Source organism: Sitophilus oryzae, unplaced genomic scaffold, assembly GCF_002938485.1.
Source record: "Sitophilus oryzae breed Bouriz unplaced genomic scaffold, Soryzae_2.0 scaffold_1507_pilon_pilon, whole genome shotgun sequence".
NCBI lineage: Eukaryota > Metazoa > Arthropoda > Insecta > Coleoptera > Curculionidae > Sitophilus > Sitophilus oryzae.
In genome coordinates this window covers 2378687-2397361 of record NW_022146178.1, presented here as the reverse complement: position 1 = coordinate 2397361, position 18675 = coordinate 2378687, and the positions used below count along the sequence as shown (strand labels likewise).

Genomic DNA, 18675 nt, shown 5'->3' with positions numbered 1-18675 from the left:
TGACGAAAATATCAAGTAGGTATGCTACATTTCTGGAAAAGTAATTTTAAATTATTTTCAATGATTTAAAAATATACAGTGTGCCCCATATAAAAAATCAAATTTTCTGTTGATAATTCTTAAATTATTAATTTAACAAAATACACTTCAATCATTAAATTCTACGTAAAAAGGTAATTTGCGAATAAATTACAACATTTTCCATAGCAAAATAGTTATAGCGATTAGTTAAAAATTCACATTTTTGAAAAACACAACGTAACTCCGAAACGATAACAGATATCGCGGTGCGGTTTTCATCATCATGTTTTTGATAAAAATTGAGCCCTAGATACCAATATTAGTTTTCGTCTATCTTCTATTTTGGATGTTTCCCTTTAAAGACGTCGAATTTGGCCCACCCTGTACAATAGCTTATTAATGTAATTTTAAAAAGCAAAATAAAAACACTAAATCACCACAATACACCAAAACCCTTTTACTTTTACACTGGACGCGCGTTTCGCTAACCATGTTAGCATCATCAGCAGATGATTATAAACTAAAGTATAATCTACAAGTTGAGCGTTTATATACTCGCTCTGTGGTCACCGAGTGGGCGTGGCAAAATCTAGCCAACCGAGTCAGAGCCAACTGAGCCAACCGAGTAGTAGGAACAAAGAACTTGAAGGACTTGGACCGTTGACTCTGTTCATACTATCTTTACATTTATTAATTCTGATGCTTTCATATGCATCTAATTGCCTGTAATTTGAGACTTGTTTAATTAATTTTAAATTATTAAGATCTATACAATGTTCATTATCAACAATATGTTCGGCAACGCAAGATTTATCCGGTCTACCATATCTTATCTCAGCTAAATGTTCTTTAAATCTAGTTAATACTGATCTTCTAGTTTGCCCAACATATTTCTGATTACAATCTTTTATTATTACAAGAAATTTCATAAATACCCGACCTTTCCAGTGGAGGTGTTTTATCTTTTGGATTACCTAATAATTGTTGTAATTTATTATTAGCACTATACACAAGTTTATAATTGACATTCTTAAAAATTCCTTTTAGACCACGGGATAACTCTCTATCAAACGGTATCGAAAAATATTTAGACGTACCTTTCTCCACTTGAAAAGTCGAATTTTCAGAAATCATTAACCTATACCTACGTTTTCTAATTAATTTATCAACTAGTGAAGGAGAATATCCATTACACTCAGCTACATTCCTAATGTAATCTCTTTCTATTTCATATCTTTCGTTGGAAAGTGGGAAACTAAGTAATCTATGAACTAAGAAATTTAAACTAGCCATTTTATGTTCAACACTATGATGTAATTCATTAGGAATATATCTGCGTGTGGTCGTATTTTTCCTATAGATATCAAATTCCAGGCAATTATTAGTATTTCTAATAACTAATACATCTAGAAATGGTAATCTGTCGTTCTCAATTTCATGCGTAAATTTAATGGAAGGAAAACGATTATTTAACTTAGAAATAAAATTATCTATGGTGTCTGAATGTGTGTCAAAAACAGCAAAAATATCATCCACATACCTAAACCATACTCTTGGAAAATACTCAAACTGATTCCTAGCCTCCACTTCAAACCTGCTCATGAATAAATTAGCGCTCATGAATAAATTAATTAAAATGGAGACAATGGATTACCCATTGCTGTACCTTCCCGCTGTTCAAAAAAGTTGTTATTAAATTGAAAACAATTTTGTTTCATACATAACGATGTAAGCTCAATATATTCACTCACAGTTTTGTTGTCGAGACCATTTGCGTTCAGTAATTCCTTTAAGTAGCCTAAAGTATGTGGAATTGGAACACTTGGGAACAACGAAGATACATCAAAGGAGACCAAAATTTCACCTTCATGCAATGTTATATCTTTAATTTTGTTAATGAATTCAATATTATTTTTAACTGAGAAAGAAGGTTCATGATCAGGTAAATTTTCGAACTCCCTTGATAACCATTTTGCCAATTGCCAAATTCTAAGTCGGAGAACCTACAACCGAAACAATTGGGCGCATAGACTTGTCCGGTTTATGAATTTTTGGCAAAGCATACAATTTTGGTAATGAGGGATTGGATACTTGCAATTTCCTCTTTAAAGAAAGATCAATAAGGGTGTTACATTCTTTTAGAGTTTTTTTAAGCCTATGGACTTTACAAAAAACTTACTTATAAGCTAACTAATGTAGAGTATGAATGTTGGTGTCTCTTTCAGAGGCCCAACTAACCTTAAAAATATTGGGCCCTAAATTACCCAAGGGTGATTAAAAATAATATAATGGCGTTTAGACTGGACTTATTATATTAGGGTGTACCCAGGATTGGTAAGTACTAGTTAGCGTAAGTCACTAGTTAAAGCAAGTAACGACGTTGGTAGTACGGAAGGTCTATGACATTTCTGGGCCCGATTGTCGATCTGCATCTCGTTCGGCCACACCACCAGCGAGCAAGATCTCGGAAACTGTCCTTGACAATCAAGTTCGCTAATTCCGCGCTATATATAATCAGATATCGAGGCAGCTGCCGCGAGAGTACCTGGGTACCAGACAGATTGGCGGCAGCGATTTTTTTGCGTTCGGCTTCTTTTCATTCATCGAACGTTTCCGCGTTTAATCTTGCGCGTGAAGGTGATTCGGGTGGTTTCGTTGCTTTCTTTGGTTTTCGAAGAGATACTGCTTTTATTGGTGATTTTATTAATTGAATTTTCTTCGCTATAATGAGGTGAGTAGCGATATTTTTATATATAATTTTTATCTTTATTTAACTCTTTTTCAATAAAAGGTTCTAAAATATATTGTTGTTAATTTCTAGATTTTTTTTTCAAAGTAAACTAAATAATTCATCAAATTCTTAATTAATGAGGAAACAAAAGCTTGGTCAGCTGAAATGACGAAAAATAGGGCATGGTCAGCTCACAACGTAGGGCAACCTTTCTTTTAGTTTTCAATTTTTAGATGGTACTTTTCTATAGGAAATAGACAAAAACTAATATCGGTGTCTGGAGTTTAATTTTTGTCAAGAACATGATGGTGAAAACAGCATATCGGTGTCCCATATAAAAAATCAAATTTTCTGTTGATAACTCTTAAATTATTAATTTTAAAAAAATTATACTTAAACCATTAAATTCTACGTAAAAATGTGCTTTGGAAATGTTTTTATAGAAATACAAAATTTTCCATAGCAAAAAAGTTACAGCGATTTGTTAAAAATGCACATTTTTGAAAAACACCCCGTAACTCCGAAACGGTAACAAATATTGATGTGCGGTTTTCACCATCATGTTTTTGATGAAAATTGAGCTCCAGACACCAATATTAGTTTTCGCCTATCTCCTATAGAAAAGGGTGTTTCCATTTAAAAGCGTCGAATTTGACCCACCCTGTACATATTTTTAAAATATATTTTTTGTTAATTTCTTCACTAGTAGTGATAATTTTATATGTTATTTTTCTTTATCTTCTTTATTTTTTCTCAAAGTAGTAACCAATTACTTGTATTTTGAAAATATATTTTTCATTTTAATTTCTAAGATAAATATTTTTTAATTAATATTATAAAATAAAGCATGGTCAGCTAACAGAGAATAGCATTTTCTATTTTTTACAGCCTGTAGTAAAAACATATGTTAGTAACAACTATAGACGTGTTTCTGGGGTCGAAATATACTAACCCTAAAAATATCGGCACTTATTTAAGACTCACCCTGTATAATAATATTTTCCATTTAATTAATTTTATTAATTAAAACTTTTATATTTAATAGTAAATATCATTAAAATTCTTGAGTTACAAATGGTGTAACTAACCCGAGTTTATTTTAATTATTTAGATTTACACAATTAATATAATTACATATTATATTAATTATTTTTAATCCCTGTTTAATTTTGTTTACTGAAACAAATATCTCGTTTTTATAACAAATGTAACATTACCATTTAAATCTCTGAATTTCCAATAAAAAAGAATCAAAATAATTGTATGGAAATATTTCATAAATTAATTCAGAATATTAATTTTTAATTAATCTAGTGTATTCCAAGTGTAAAATACAATACGGTTTTAATTTAAAAAAAAATATCAACCGAATATTACGGTTTACATTTGCATCTAAAAATAAAACGGAATTAATTAATTTATATTGGACCTCCGCTAAATCTAAACCAATGTCGATAGAATAATTTGAACGGCCAGCCGGCAGTGATCGGTCTGGCCAATAGTTAATACATGCTAATGTTATTCAAACAAGATTCTCTGGTTTCGTTAACATTGGCGGTCTTTAATTTTTAAAGTGATTTCTAATGGGAAATAAAAGTTTATAAAATTAATCTCCTACCTTTTTCGATTTCAAAAATTGTACAAGGTTTTCAAAGATATTAGTGCGATACCTGCGGGCTTAAGCTTGATTTTCATGCATCCGTTATCCGTTGATACGATGATCCGTGTGTGTTCTTACAGATCTATTGTGTGTTCCCCTTTCTTGAGTTATAAATAGTTATAACTCATCAGACAGTCTCAGGGCTTTAACAAAAAACAGTATCTGAGACGGAGGTCAGCTCTCCATGCTCGATATCAGCCGTGCCAAAGTTCATGGCACGAACGGTCGTCGCCGTCGTCTCGGCGCACTCAGTGATAAGGTGTTCTGGTGTTTCCCCATTTTCCCCACAGAATAGGCATCCGCAGTTGTTTCTCAGCTTTAGCCTACTGAGATATTCGTTGAGGAGTTCAGTATCCTGTTAGAAACACCGTGACAATCCGAAGATTGTTTTTACCTAAATCAAGGAAAACCTTTGATTTTCTCGGTAGTAAGTTCTGAAATTGTTGTCGAGTGTCTTAGACCCTTGGAGGACATCCATTCCAGGTTCCACATGGAGTCTTCCAGATTCTTCAGTTCCGCTTTCAGTTGGTTCCCGCTTGGAAAACAGAACGGTTCTGGACCAGTTAGTGGTGTGTTCGCTCCTTTTCTAGCTAGATCATGGAGCTAGAGTAGGAGGAGGATTTTATTTTCTTCGCCTAATTTGTTGAGCTTCTCTAGGCATTCTTTGATCAACTTCGATAGCGTAAATTTCTGCCTCAAGGATGCTGGGGTAGGTGTCCAATGGTTCGGAGTATTTAGTTTTCGGCCCAAATACTCCTATCCCTGTCCCTGCTTTGGTTTTGAAAGCATCAATATACCATGTTATGGTATGGTCTTTTACATGCTGAGCAAACGTTTCTTCCTTCCCAATCCTATTTATTACTCAATACTACAGTTACGTGTTTCTCAAAGTTGTAAATTCTTGGTATGTCATCCACTGGGAGTTGGAGAAGTGGAATTTTCTTTTTGAGGGTGTTCCAAGCATCTGACCTAAAAATTCTCTCAGTACTGTTTCCGTCAATGACCACTCTAATCATTGTCGCATTGACATAACTACCGACGACAATGTGCAGTGGTGTTAGGTCTAGAATGACCTCCATTGCTGCTGTTGGACATGTTCTCATTGGCGCTGTGATGCTCTAGTTTTGTGTACCAACAACTGCTCCATAGGTAATCATGGGTCTTACTATCATGGTATACAGCCAGCGCAAAATGTTAGGGGCACAGCCCCACCTATTTCCTGCCAGTTTTCTGCATATCATAAAAGTTTTTGTGGCTTTGCTGGTAATGTTCTTAATATGTCTGTTCCAAGTTTACTGTCCAGGGTTATTCCCAAATATTTAACTTCCTGTGATGGCAGTATTTCCCTTCGACAAATTGACGAAAAAAACTGTCAACTTGAATATTAATGTATAGATTATAATTATAGTCCATTTCGAAGATATATACACATATATCATGTTTAAAAATTTCTTACTATACAGAGTGTCCCAGAAATAAGTGCAAATATTTTAAGGGGTGGTAGATCTCGATAAAAATATTTTCTCTTTGTCGTTTTTCAAATAAGTCCAAAATAACGGAGTTATTTTACAAAATTTCCAAAAATGATTTTTTGCTTAAATTTTGAGAACCACTGGATCTTTTCTGGATTTTCTTTCTTGTAAATTTAATCTACTACCTATGTTGTCATATTATCAAGAAATTATGTTTTTTAAATAAAAACTAAAAACATTTCCAAAAAAATTTTCAAAAAATTTCGAATTTTCAAAAAAAAAATTTCGCGAAAAAACGTCATAGGCGTGTTTTTGGAGTTCACGTCATAGGCGTGTTTTTGGAGTTCAACTATACTACCAGTTAAAATATTTGCATTTATTTCTGGGACGCCCTGTATAACTAAATAATCAAAAAAATTATACAAAAATTTGGAAATTAAAAAAAAACGTATAATAAAATAAAATAACTAAATTAATAAGAATAGACAGAAAAATCCAAGTGATTCAGCAAAGTATACAGTTTACAGCATAGCTTGCTTATGTAGCGTATTGAATAATGCATATTTGCGATAAGATCTCAAAGTCATTTTTTAGTCCTCCGTATAATGCACCTAGGTTAAGAGTTGCATTGTGGTTGTTGAACTCGGGTTGCCAAGCCGTTTATCTGCTAAAATGTTTTGCGCTGTACAAATACATTAATAATCTATCTAACAAAGCAGCTGGGGTATTATTACAACAGCTTAAAGTGCTGTTAAAAGTAAATTTATCTAACTGAACCTAAACGTTATATCTATTTGACTCTTTCATGTGCATACATATTTAATTTCTTTTATTTTATTAATTCTCATTAGTATTTGCAGTTAATTCTTTATTACATCAACTTTAAGAATAATAAAAAAACTATCAAATGTTAAATATTAACGTTTAAATTTTTATAAATACCATTGCAGAAAATTTTCACATTAATCATAGATAATAATATTTCATCTAATTTATAAATTTTTTCTATAGCTTAACTCCCAAAATTGCCTTATGTCAATAAAAATAGTAGATAAATAGTACTTTAACCACAAGGGTAGATTAAATGATACTTTAACAAAGGCATGAGGAGAATTGATTTTATTTGATATTTGACAAAATTGCTTAACATAACCAAGACATTGTTATTATTGAAGATTTCGTTTATTCCAATAAATTCGATTTTAGATTATTTGGAAAAGACTTACCTATTCTGAGTATGTAGGCTATAATCGTATGGAGTATAAACACCCATAAACACATTGAAATGGTGCAAAAAACGATTGTTGCTAGTGCCGGACTTTGTAAGGACTGTTACAAAATAAAGAGAGTCCCTGTTCTGTTAGATCATCAGAACGAAGAGAATGCATTAAGTTAGGATAATAGTGATAAAACAGTAATTTATAAATTATTTTATTTAATTCCTTTCAATTATAAACCATTACTACATATTATATAAAATGCTAATGTTTATCTGTGTCGTCTCTACTGAAGTAACGACTTGCTCTAGAAAGTTGCTTTTTTTACTAAAAGATAGTTAATTGGCTCGTCTAAAAACTGTCGTCGCCGGATTTTTTGTTTTTCATTTAATTAAAAAAAATAAAAAGTATTTTTTTTTCCTGATGTCGTGGCGGATGCGCTAGGCTTTAACTAGTTTTTAATAAAGCTCTAAAGTAGGTAAAAAATAAATAAAACTTTTTAAATCAAACTACATATTTATTTCATTTTCAATTCGCATATCTTAATTTATTAATATTATAACAGGAACCTTATAAAACCAGTTATTCAACTCACATTTGCTTTTATTTCTTTTGTGTTACAATTTTAGTTTAATTTTTTGCACTATGTACCTTATACCGTATGATCGAAAACAAAACGGCGTCCAGTTGGCTGGGAAATGATGATCGATGATATTTCCCATATAAATTTACATATGAAATGACAGCAATCTTTATTTCATAGCCATTGCTGACGCCGTTTTTTTCGATCATACGGTACATCTCTTCTCCATGCTGTTTTTTAAGTAACTCTCTAGCTAAACCTTGCTAAAACATCTGTATTGTGGTCCTTTGAATTCCAGTTAGTTCAACTTTGTTTAGACAAGATTTTTCCTTTATTTTTTGAAGTTCCATCACTTTGAGTTCTTAAAAATAAAAGTAATATGACAAAATTGTTTTTATTTAATTTTTTTTATTAAATAATTTGTGCATATAATGTGTAAATGTAACAATTATTATAGGTACTATTCATTTATTATTATTAAGACAAAAGTATAAGTGCATTTATCTATTTTATAAAATAAAAACTCACCTTAATTACTATCATTCATGCTATCCTACCTATTTCTTTACTATGAGAAGCCCTAGAACAATTAATTTGTTATTACTAACAGTCTTATGCTATTTTTAATTTTCAATATTAATAACTTACCAGATGGTGGTTTTAGGATTTGTTTATAAATCTCTGCTTGCACTTCACCAGCTTCTTCCATATTTTCTATTATCAATTGTACTAAAATGTTAATATAATAAATATAACAGTAATATCATGTAATTAAACTATAAATTACTTACAGATTATTTTTTCTTGTTATAATTTCTTATAAATCGCATTCCATCAAGAGATCTATTGCACCACCACCAGTGCTGAAATTGAATTATCTTTCCCTTTTTCCATAAAGGTAAATGTAAATAGCCTATACCATAATAGGACTAGTTGGAGTTGAACACAAAATATATTTTAGTTGAATTTTATTGTTTTTATTTTCATTTTGACGATTTTTTGACAACTGAACAATAACCTCACTTTTTAATCTAACCATTTGAAATTCCGGGTTTCTGTCTCTGTCTGTTGTATCGACTTTTCATATTTAACCATCTCAATTTCAGATATCTTATATTGGCAACACTTTCTCTACGGAGTGTCTACCGGTCCGTAGGCGGCCGTCCTCCAAATTGTTATCTATTGGATTATTTTGTATGAAAATACCCAAATGTTATATCCTATAGATATCAGGCTCTAGATTGTTTATCTTTTAGATGGTTATTTGTTAGATAAAAGTTATTTATTTATAACTGAAGAGACCGCGCCTAAGAATAATAAAAAAAAACTATCAAATGTTAAATATTGACGTTTAAATTATAATTCTTTATTAGTTATTTATTTTTATAAATACCACTGAGATAATTTTCACATTAATCATAGTTAACAATATTTCAGTAATTTATAATTTTTTTCTATAGCAACTATTAAATTGCCTTATATCATCAAAAATAGTAGATAAAATAGTAATTTAACCACAAGCGAGGATAGGTTAAAAACTTTATTTCTTCTCGCACGTTTTTTAATTGCTTCCACTTTTGAAAATTTTTGTATTCCTTTTCATAAGTTATTTGGGATTTAAATGGAAGTAGTTTGGATATGGCTTTTGTCGCCTCAGCCTGAATATCTGTTGGTAATTTACTTATTTCGTTTTGAGCCATTTGAGCCTCCAATTCAATCAGCAATCGACACGAAAAAGAATTAAAAAATATTGACTCAAAACTGACAACTAAAGAGACAGTTTTATTTATTTGTCAAATTACATAGAAACCAACGCCAACCCAGCAAAATATTTTTTCTACTCTTAATAAATTCCTTGAAATAATAATTTCTGAATATTTTTTAAAATGTAACTCGCTATGGAAAAAAATAACGATAATGCAATTTTATCGTCGTGTATAAAAACGACGATAAAATTGCATTATCGTCTCCCGAAATTAATCTTTTCGGTCGACGATAAAATACCATTTTATCGTCTTGTATAAAAAATAACTATTTCTTTACTTTTGCAAATTTATTTAGTAGGCATTATTTCTGTTATAATTTTCAAAAAGTAAACATATTACCTAGTTGATTATAAAGTTTTTATTCTTGTCTTTTAATTTCCTCTTGGTATTTAGAATATTAACTGCGTTTATTTAAATTTGGTATAGCAGTAATGAAAACAAATTTGCTTATGCAGATTTTTAGTGACGAATAATACAAATATGCATTAGGAAAATTATATTTTGAGAATATTAAAAGCATTCCTAGGTATTCCTAGGATAAAAATATTTATATTACAGAAACGTAATATTATCAGGGCTATTCATTACCTTAATTTGCGTCCAGGGCTAAAATGTCACCCCAAAAAACATTCAAAATCACTCGACAGGTAATTAGGTCCAAAGATTTACTTAATTCCGGAATAAACGGACCTGTTACGGAATTCGGCTTTTTTAAAAACCATCCATCATTGTCACGTTTTTTGTTCTAGATGGCAATTGATTTAAAGCAGCTTTAAATTTAGTACGGGCTGCCAGGAGTGAAAAAAGAAATGGGGACAAAGTATTCAGGTTTAGAAACAGAATGTTTAAAAGTTAAAAAATAGATTTAAATATTTATCTCTATTTAAAAAACACCAGCCCTTGATTACAATACGTTACTATTATTAACGGACTAAAATATGATACTTGTAGATTTATCCGTTAGAGGAACCACCTTGTGCGTATAATTATTTTTAAGGCATCGTTGTTTAAATCTTTTTTTGTCTTTTTAGCAACATTTTTTGACAAAGTAATTCTGACTTTCTGTTATTCAAAAATTTTAACTCTTTCTTATATAGTGTTGCACAAGAGTCTTGAAAAAGTCTTGTAAGACCAAGACTCTTGCAAGAAATTCAAGACAAGACTTTCAAAATTTCTTGTCTTGAATTTCAAGACAAGACTTTAATATGCAAGAAATTTCAAGTCTTGAAAGATTTCTTGAATTCAAGATTTCTTGAAAGTTAGAAATGATACATTTTTTTAAGTGATAATTAGGTTTTTGCTTAAGTTATGACGGGTTTATACAACTTTTACATAGTCGTAATCACAATCATAGTCATAATCATAAAAGTTAAACTATCCACTTCTTATAAACCTGTTGACATCTACCATGAACTTAGCCTTTAATTATGATACCCAACTTCACTGATGTAAAAAAATGATTATGAAAATGTTCTATAAACGCACATTAAAATTGCATTGTGGTTATGACGATGATTGAGACTGTGATTATGATTACGACTTATGCAAATGTTGTATAAACCCGGCATTAATATTGACCAGTGTTCATTTTTTTTCTATCAAAGCCAGTGTTTTAGAGTTGAAATAAAATGAAGTCGAGACAACAAACCGTATATTGGTAATTGGTATTATACACAAAATTATATTGGTATAAAGGTATTATAAAAAGAAACTAACGGTAGTTGAAACTAATGGTGGGTTCGTGGAGCACGCTATTTGCGCTATTTGGTACTACTTGTCATGCACGAAATTGCCCCGCGAACAAAAAGTAGTATCAAATAGCGCAAATAGTGCACTCTAGCATGACTTTCCGTACACCCTGTGTCCAAACTTTTCCAACCAATCTTCCATAATAAAAAAATAAAATAAATACCATAAAAAATAAAAGTAACAAACGGGTAATCAAAATAGAACATAATAAACCAACAAGAATTAACAGCTTTTATTTGGTAATGGCTCCTGTTTCGTCAAACGGGCGAGTTGACGTAGTTTGTTTGCGGTCCGTTAAGAATTTTTTTGCTAAAATTAGCATAGTTGTTGTTCATTTTTCCGTACTACATTTTGTATACGAGGCTTACTAGGAAATAAAATATAGAAATATTATTACCTTTTTGTTAGAATGTAAAATTTTTCAAGACAAGAAATTTCAAGACTCTTGCAAGACAAGACAAGACTTTGCCATTCAAGAAATCTGCATGACAAGACTTTGAAAATTTCTTGTCTTGAATTTCAAGACAATACAAGAAATTTATATATATTTTCTAGACAAGAATTCTTGTCTTTTGCAACACTATTCTTATATCAATTTTATTTATCTGATGATATCTTGTTCTATTAAAAATAAAGGTGTGTTTTTTTCCATTATAGAATGCTCTATTTTACAAATTGTTATATAAGCCTACACAAATTTACTGTCATTACTCGCTGACGAGTATGTGACACGCATCAGAAGATGGTCACGCAAGGCGTTTTCTTTCTTGAGCTTTTCTGTGACTGAAAAGTTTGATACGTGATGCCATCTCTCTACTGCACTCCGGGCATTCAAAAATCTCATTGCTTTGTTGCCTTTTTACTTTTTGGTTGTCTCTGTTATCTGAATTAACAACTATTCTCCTCCATTGTTTCTCCACTATTGTGCACTGCTTCTTCCCACTTATTCTGCATGGTTATCTCGTTTAAGTTTTCCTGGGAAATATCCTTTTTAGTCGTCCACCCGGTTTCCTATTATCGTCTACAAGCTCACCGTAAAGAAGAGATTTTGGTGGGCGGTTTTCTTGCATCCTGCATACGTGACCAGCCCATTTTAAGCAGGATTTTTCGTTTTTGTGCTCAAGTCGTGATTGTAAAGAACCCTGTCTTTTAATTTCCAGAATGCTCTTGAGGCGCTGGTAATTCTGTGCTGAACTTCAGAGTCGATATTAGCCTTTTCTGAAATCAAACTTTCCTACATAAACTACAAACCTATAAACAAACAATAAATTAATTCTAAATTCAATAATTTTATATTTTTATTAAGATAAGATACACCTCTACGAAGTTATTTTTTATTGTTTAAAAGTGAATAATACCAATATGCAATGTAACTTATTTCATTAATTACAGAGGTTATACACAATCAAACATAAACACCAATAAAAGTGAATACAAAAATGTACCTAAATATATTAAGCTAAAATATTTTTTTTTATAATTTCAGGTGTTCTTCCAGTTCAGACTATTTCATTGCTGCCGTTCTAAGCTTTTCATTCCTAGCAACATGCAGGGCATGTCAGCGAACTATCTTAAGTAAGTATATTTATTTTTCATAAAATACTCTTTAAATGGGTTTGTTCGAGTCACATAAGATTTTTTTCACTAATAGGAGCAAATGGTGTAACACTAGAAGAAAAGAAGGTCATTTTGGAAAGACATAACACAATGAGACAATCAGTAGCGTTAGGACAAATTGGTGGACAACCACCAGCTTCAAATATGATGGAAATGGTATGTAATTATCTATTTGAATACTTTTTGTATTAATACTATTTGAATAATTTTTATTTGTACACATGATTCAACTGAAGAAACCGAAAACCACCAGAATATGCTATATCGTTGAAAAACAATTTTAATGTTTTTTTTTTAATTAATACACAGAGGTAATACCACAATTTAATACAATATAGACAATACTGTGTGATTGTAACTGATGATAAAGCAAATTATCAATCAAAAATGTTTTGCTAATTATAAAATAAAATAAATGCTTTTATTGTCAAAAAAATTTACAATTTGTAGTCAAAGGTAAACAATTTGTAGTCAAAGGTCCTCTGAACAAACAAAAGAGAATACAAAAGCAAGTATAAAAATTACATTGTCAGTCTTGTTTAAAATAAACATTTATAAATATTTACAATGTCAAAGAATAAAAAAATAAAAATAGGATTCAAAAATATTTAGTAAGTTTATAGTAAATATAGTAATAGCAAATATTAGACCAGTCTTTACAAGATCAAATTTGATTATCAAAATATAAGTCATTTACGGCGTAGAAAGCCTTGTCTAGTAAACTTTGCTAAATGAAGAAAATTATGTTATGGATTTGATTTCAAATGGCACATTCTTTTCGAGTTGTATAATATTGAATTTTTAACTAACTCTGAGCGTTGTGTAGGTAGATAAAGATCTTGCTCCGCGTTCCTGAGTGGATAAGTGTGAGATGGCCTTTCTTGAGAAGCTGAAACATGCTTACGTATTAGGCAAACGGATTCAAAAATAAATAAGGAGGGAAGAGTTAATATTTTAAATTTTTTAAAACAGTCCTGGCAATGAGTTCTGCTGTTCAGTCCCAGTGAATATCGAACAGCTCCCTTCTGGAGCTGTCAAATTGAGTCGCACATCACGTACCCCAGAATGGAAGAGCATACCTGAGGTGCGACTCAAAAAGTGCATAATAAACAGTTCTAGCCACTGACAAGTTAAGCTCCTTAGAAACAGATCTTAATGCAAAATAGGCAGAGCTTAATTTTTCCGACAAAGCATCGATATGCATGTCCCATTTTAGAGAATTGTCTACAACAAACCCTAAGAATTTTACAGATTTTACGACGTCAATGGTGGTATTGTTAAGTACAAAAGGCTGCAGCGAGTTTTTATACGACAAAGCTGTTGTTTTAGAAATGTTGAGACTCGAGGAGGTTCGAATCGCACCAAGATTTAATGTGAGATTTTTTGATGTGATTAAGTCATTTGATATAATCCTATGAAGTGCCGTGACGTCCTTGTTGCTCCAAGTGAAGCTAGTGTAGTCCGCAAAAAGACATATTTTACCACTGATGTTAATGTTAGCAATGTCGTTAATAAAAAGAAGAAAGAAAATAGGGCCTAATACTGAGCCTTGAGGTACTCCACATTCTATTGGCTTGCTAGAAGACAACGTGGTATCTACCCTCACAAGTTGACTTCTGTTGCTCAGATACGATTTAAACCATTCGAGAGATGTTCCTCTGAACCCATAGTGCTGCAGTTTATTAATTAGGATCTTATGATTTAGAAATAAAAAAATTAAGTTAATTCTATTACAATTTTCAGCAGAATGAAATCGTTAAAAATAAAGTTAATTAAATAAACACAATATAATAACATATTTATGAATATAATTTTTTAATTTTTTTTTCCACAGAAATGGGACGATGAATTGGCGAATCGGGCGCAATGGTGGGCATCGTCCTGTCATTCGGAGAGGCACGACAAGGGTCGGCACAACTGTAAGTACCTTTTAGTGCATTTTCCATTCCTCCTCACACCCTCCTCCCTCCTATGAATAATAGATTCGCCATTGACATATTTTAATGGAGTATTTCGGGTCGATCGCCGTGCCCATTAGTGGTATAATGGCCGGTCAAGGCATATTTTATTTAAACTAAATTAGTAAACGTATAAACAGAAAAGTTTTTATTTTTTATTGCAATCGTTATGCATTCAGCATTATCGGGAAGCGCATTATATCGTTGAAGACCGGAAGAAATTCGATATAATTTATGCTTGTTAAAGGGACACTATATCGTTTGACGTTTTATCCCAGTGGCGTACCTACATAGCTTTGTTTTTCTGGGGTAACTGGTTAATAATTTGTTGTTGATGATGAGATTATAATCTAAATAAATAAAACAAAATTGGGTTAGTTACATTTACACCAATTATAACTTAGAAACGGCTGAACTGATTATACAGGGTGTCCCAGAAATAAGTGCAGATATTTTAAGGGGTGGTAGATCTGACCAAAAGAGATATCTTTTCCCTTTACCATTTTTAAAATAAATTGAAAGTAACCGAGTTATTTAGCTTTAAAAATTAAAAAAAAAATAACAACATTTTGAGAACCGCTGGCGATAGTCGGCTATGAAGGGGTTTTCCAATGAGGTTATATACAAGGAGACGCTATGAGCCTTTAAAGTGCTTGCGAAAAATGGTAACACTAGGCGTGGTTTAAGCCAGCACCAATATGGCGGCATTAGCAGGGCCGGATTACAGAAATTTTTTGAAAAATTTTATTTTACACAATATAACGACCTCAACTATTTTAAATAAAAAATTAATTAATCAAAATCACTATAAAAAACCTACAATTTTTTCAAAAATATAAATTACAAGATTAGTTTTAATGACTATATACTATGTACATTTAGAGAGGAAACACAAAAAAATAATACACATTAAATAAATTAAATTTTATTGCTCACTAAATAACACTGTTTTGTTGCTAGTATGTCTTAAACTAATTGCCTTGTTTTTATTGATGTATCTAACAATAATAACCTTAACATTTTTAAAAAAAAAATAGAAAAAAAGCGGAAAATAATTAAACATGATTACTGATTTACCATAATTAACATTTTGATAATCATTAAAATTTAGAAATCTTAGGAAATGATTATTTATTTGAGATATTTTATTGAGATTTTCTGTCAAAACAGCTATCAGAAAAATGTTTCGAGCATAGAACACTACCTGATGTAGGTTGCCAGTTTCTCCTGTTCAAAAACTTCACCCATGCTTCTCGACGGATGAGATTTTTGAAACCTAAAAATCAGATTTAATATAATATTTATTTGATAAAAATTTTCTAAAGAGAGCAAAATTTATATACTACGTACTAAATTTAAAATGTTCTGATATAAAATTTTATTAAAATAATAAATGTTTATCAATAAATATAAGTCGTTAAGACTTTATCTGCAAAAAGTAAATTTACTTTATTGATTTTGTAATATTTATCTAAAAATTAAAGCTATACTATATAAAGTTTGTACATAGTATATGCTAGCAGATGCTAAAAAGGAATGTAAATAAATGTTTAAGTACAAAATCTTAGTGTAAAAATAGAAAAATAAACCGTAGTTAAAACAAAACTTTTAAATTTGGCCTAGCAAAATACTCTTTCCTGTCAAAAAAAATATATGTAGTAAAAATAACAGATATTGTTAAGAATTTTTTTTTACAAGAATAGAAGTCGAGGCATGTTTTAATTGCTGAATTGCCTCTAACAAAGTATTAAATAACTAAACACTTTGTCAATATAGAAACACTTAATATTTAATTAATAAACGCAGTTTATAATATGCAGTAATATATAAAACTAGTTAAATGGAAAATACGAAAATAATTTAATCAGGTCCTGTATTATGTTTACACTTACCTGTGAAATGCAATTTCAGTGGATTTCTTCCTCTCTACACGTTGTCGACTGCAACAACTACTTACAGCACATGAAGACATGTTCGGAAAGTCCAAATATTCAAATAAAAACACAAAAATAGTCTTGGAAAATTAAAAAAACACTCGCAGCAACGCACTTAACCTCAAAAACTGAACTGTCAGAATTGCCAGTACCAATATGGCGTAACTGGGTACATTTCTCGATAGCTTATGTCGCCTCCCCCCCCTCATAACCTCATTGGGGTTTTCACAAGGGTTTTCAGCTTATTCGACGCCTCAGATGAATAAACAAGTGGCACTAAAAAGTTTTTTACAATTTCCCGGAAAATGTCAAGAAAAATATAAAATTTTCAACATTTTTTTTGCAAAAAAAAACCTCATAGGCGTGTTTCTGGGGTCAAAATATACTTCCAGTTAAAATATTTGCACTTATTTCTGGGACAACCTCAAGGCCAACAGTTAGTAAGCGCCATTAAAAAATAAAGATTTCAAGCAAATGACGTCTAGGGCTTGACCTCACCAAAATTATCATCGATTTTCATTGGAACTTTCCTGAGCAGTTATTCACCTGGTATTATTTAGAACGAAATGTTTTACTGTAAAGAGTTCAGTTAGAGAAACTAACAACAAAAAATAGCGCTAATTTAATTTAACATAATAAGTATTGACAATATAATTCGGTACTGCTAGCTTAGGTATTTGAAATAAAAATTAAATACGATAATAGATCATGAAACATGTGTCGATGTTCTCCAGACAAATTAGTATAAGAATCATAATTAAATATCTGCCACCTGCTCGCTACCATTTAAAGAAAATTTTATTTGTTTTTATGTTTATATTTGCTAATTATTTTTTTATTGTCGAAATTATTTGTTTCCATGCCAGTGAAAAATATAGCCCTCCAATAATAATTTTATTAAAGGTTTGTGTGGCGAGTCCAGTTAATTTTTTAGGTAGTAAGATTAGAAAAAAAAAATATCAAAATCTCACAGGAAATGTAATAATTCCACGATAATATGATATTCATTACATTAAAAAATAATGGATAAGTTGATATTATAATACTACACCTCCACATACAATATTAGATATTATAATAAATAATATAAATTTAATGTATGTATTAGGTTTAAAAAGCCATGTGTAATAATAATTATAAACGGACATATTTATTTGCTCAATTTGCGTTATAACATTATTATTATTTTCAATGGTTTTGTTTAACATTTACGTTAAAATACTCACGGGTCGATAAACGTGTGTTTGTCTTTGTAGTTATCACTATAATTGTGTTGGTTTTATTTGATTTTGGTAACTATTTACTAATTAGTTGATCATTTACTGTGTACAGGGTGGGTCAAATTCGACGCTTTTAAATGGAAACACCCTTTTCTATTGGAGATAGACGAAAACTAATATCGGTGTCTGGAGCTCAATTTTTATCAAAAACATGATGGTGAAAACCGCTCATCAATATCTGTTACCGTTTCGAAGTTACGGGGTGTTTTTCAAAAATGTGCATTTTTAACAAATCGCTGTAACTTTTTTACTATGGAAAATTTTGTATTTCTATGAAAACATTTCCAAAGCACCTTTTAACGTAGAATTTAATGGTTTAAGTAGAATTTTTTTAAAATTAATAATTTAACAGAATAATTCAACAGAAAAATTGATTTTTTATTTGGGACGCCCTCTATATTTTTAATTAACTGAAAATAATTTAAAATTAACTTACCAAAATTATAGCACACTTGATATTTTGTTATAATCCCCTTCGAAATACAGAATTTTTAGAAGTTCGCCACTTTTAACTAGTAGGCTTAGGACCCCTTATTGATGATATGCCCTTATTGGAATTCGAAAACATATTTTTCCAGCAAGACGATGCACAACCTCTGATCGCTGAAGTTATCAGCAATTTTTTGCAGCCAATTTCAAGAATAATTGAACAGCTAACCATGATTCCAGCCGTTGGCCGTCGAGGCC

At 30.8% G+C, this 18675-nt stretch overlaps 1 protein-coding gene across 1 annotated transcript in view; it reads left to right on the top strand.

Annotated features, from left to right (window-relative positions):
• Positions 1-2542: 2542 nt before the first annotated feature.
• Positions 2543-18675, top strand: part of LOC115878289 (venom allergen 5 2-like) — a 38052-nt gene continuing 21919 nt past the window's right edge. The window contains exons 1-4 of the mRNA XM_030894745.1: positions 2543-2752; positions 12686-12774; positions 12851-12972; positions 14651-14735. Coding sequence (XP_030750605.1) covers positions 2748-2752; positions 12686-12774; positions 12851-12972; positions 14651-14735 — 301 coding nt within the window. The 5' untranslated portion in view covers positions 2543-2747. The remainder of the gene's footprint in view (positions 2753-12685; positions 12775-12850; positions 12973-14650; positions 14736-18675) is intronic.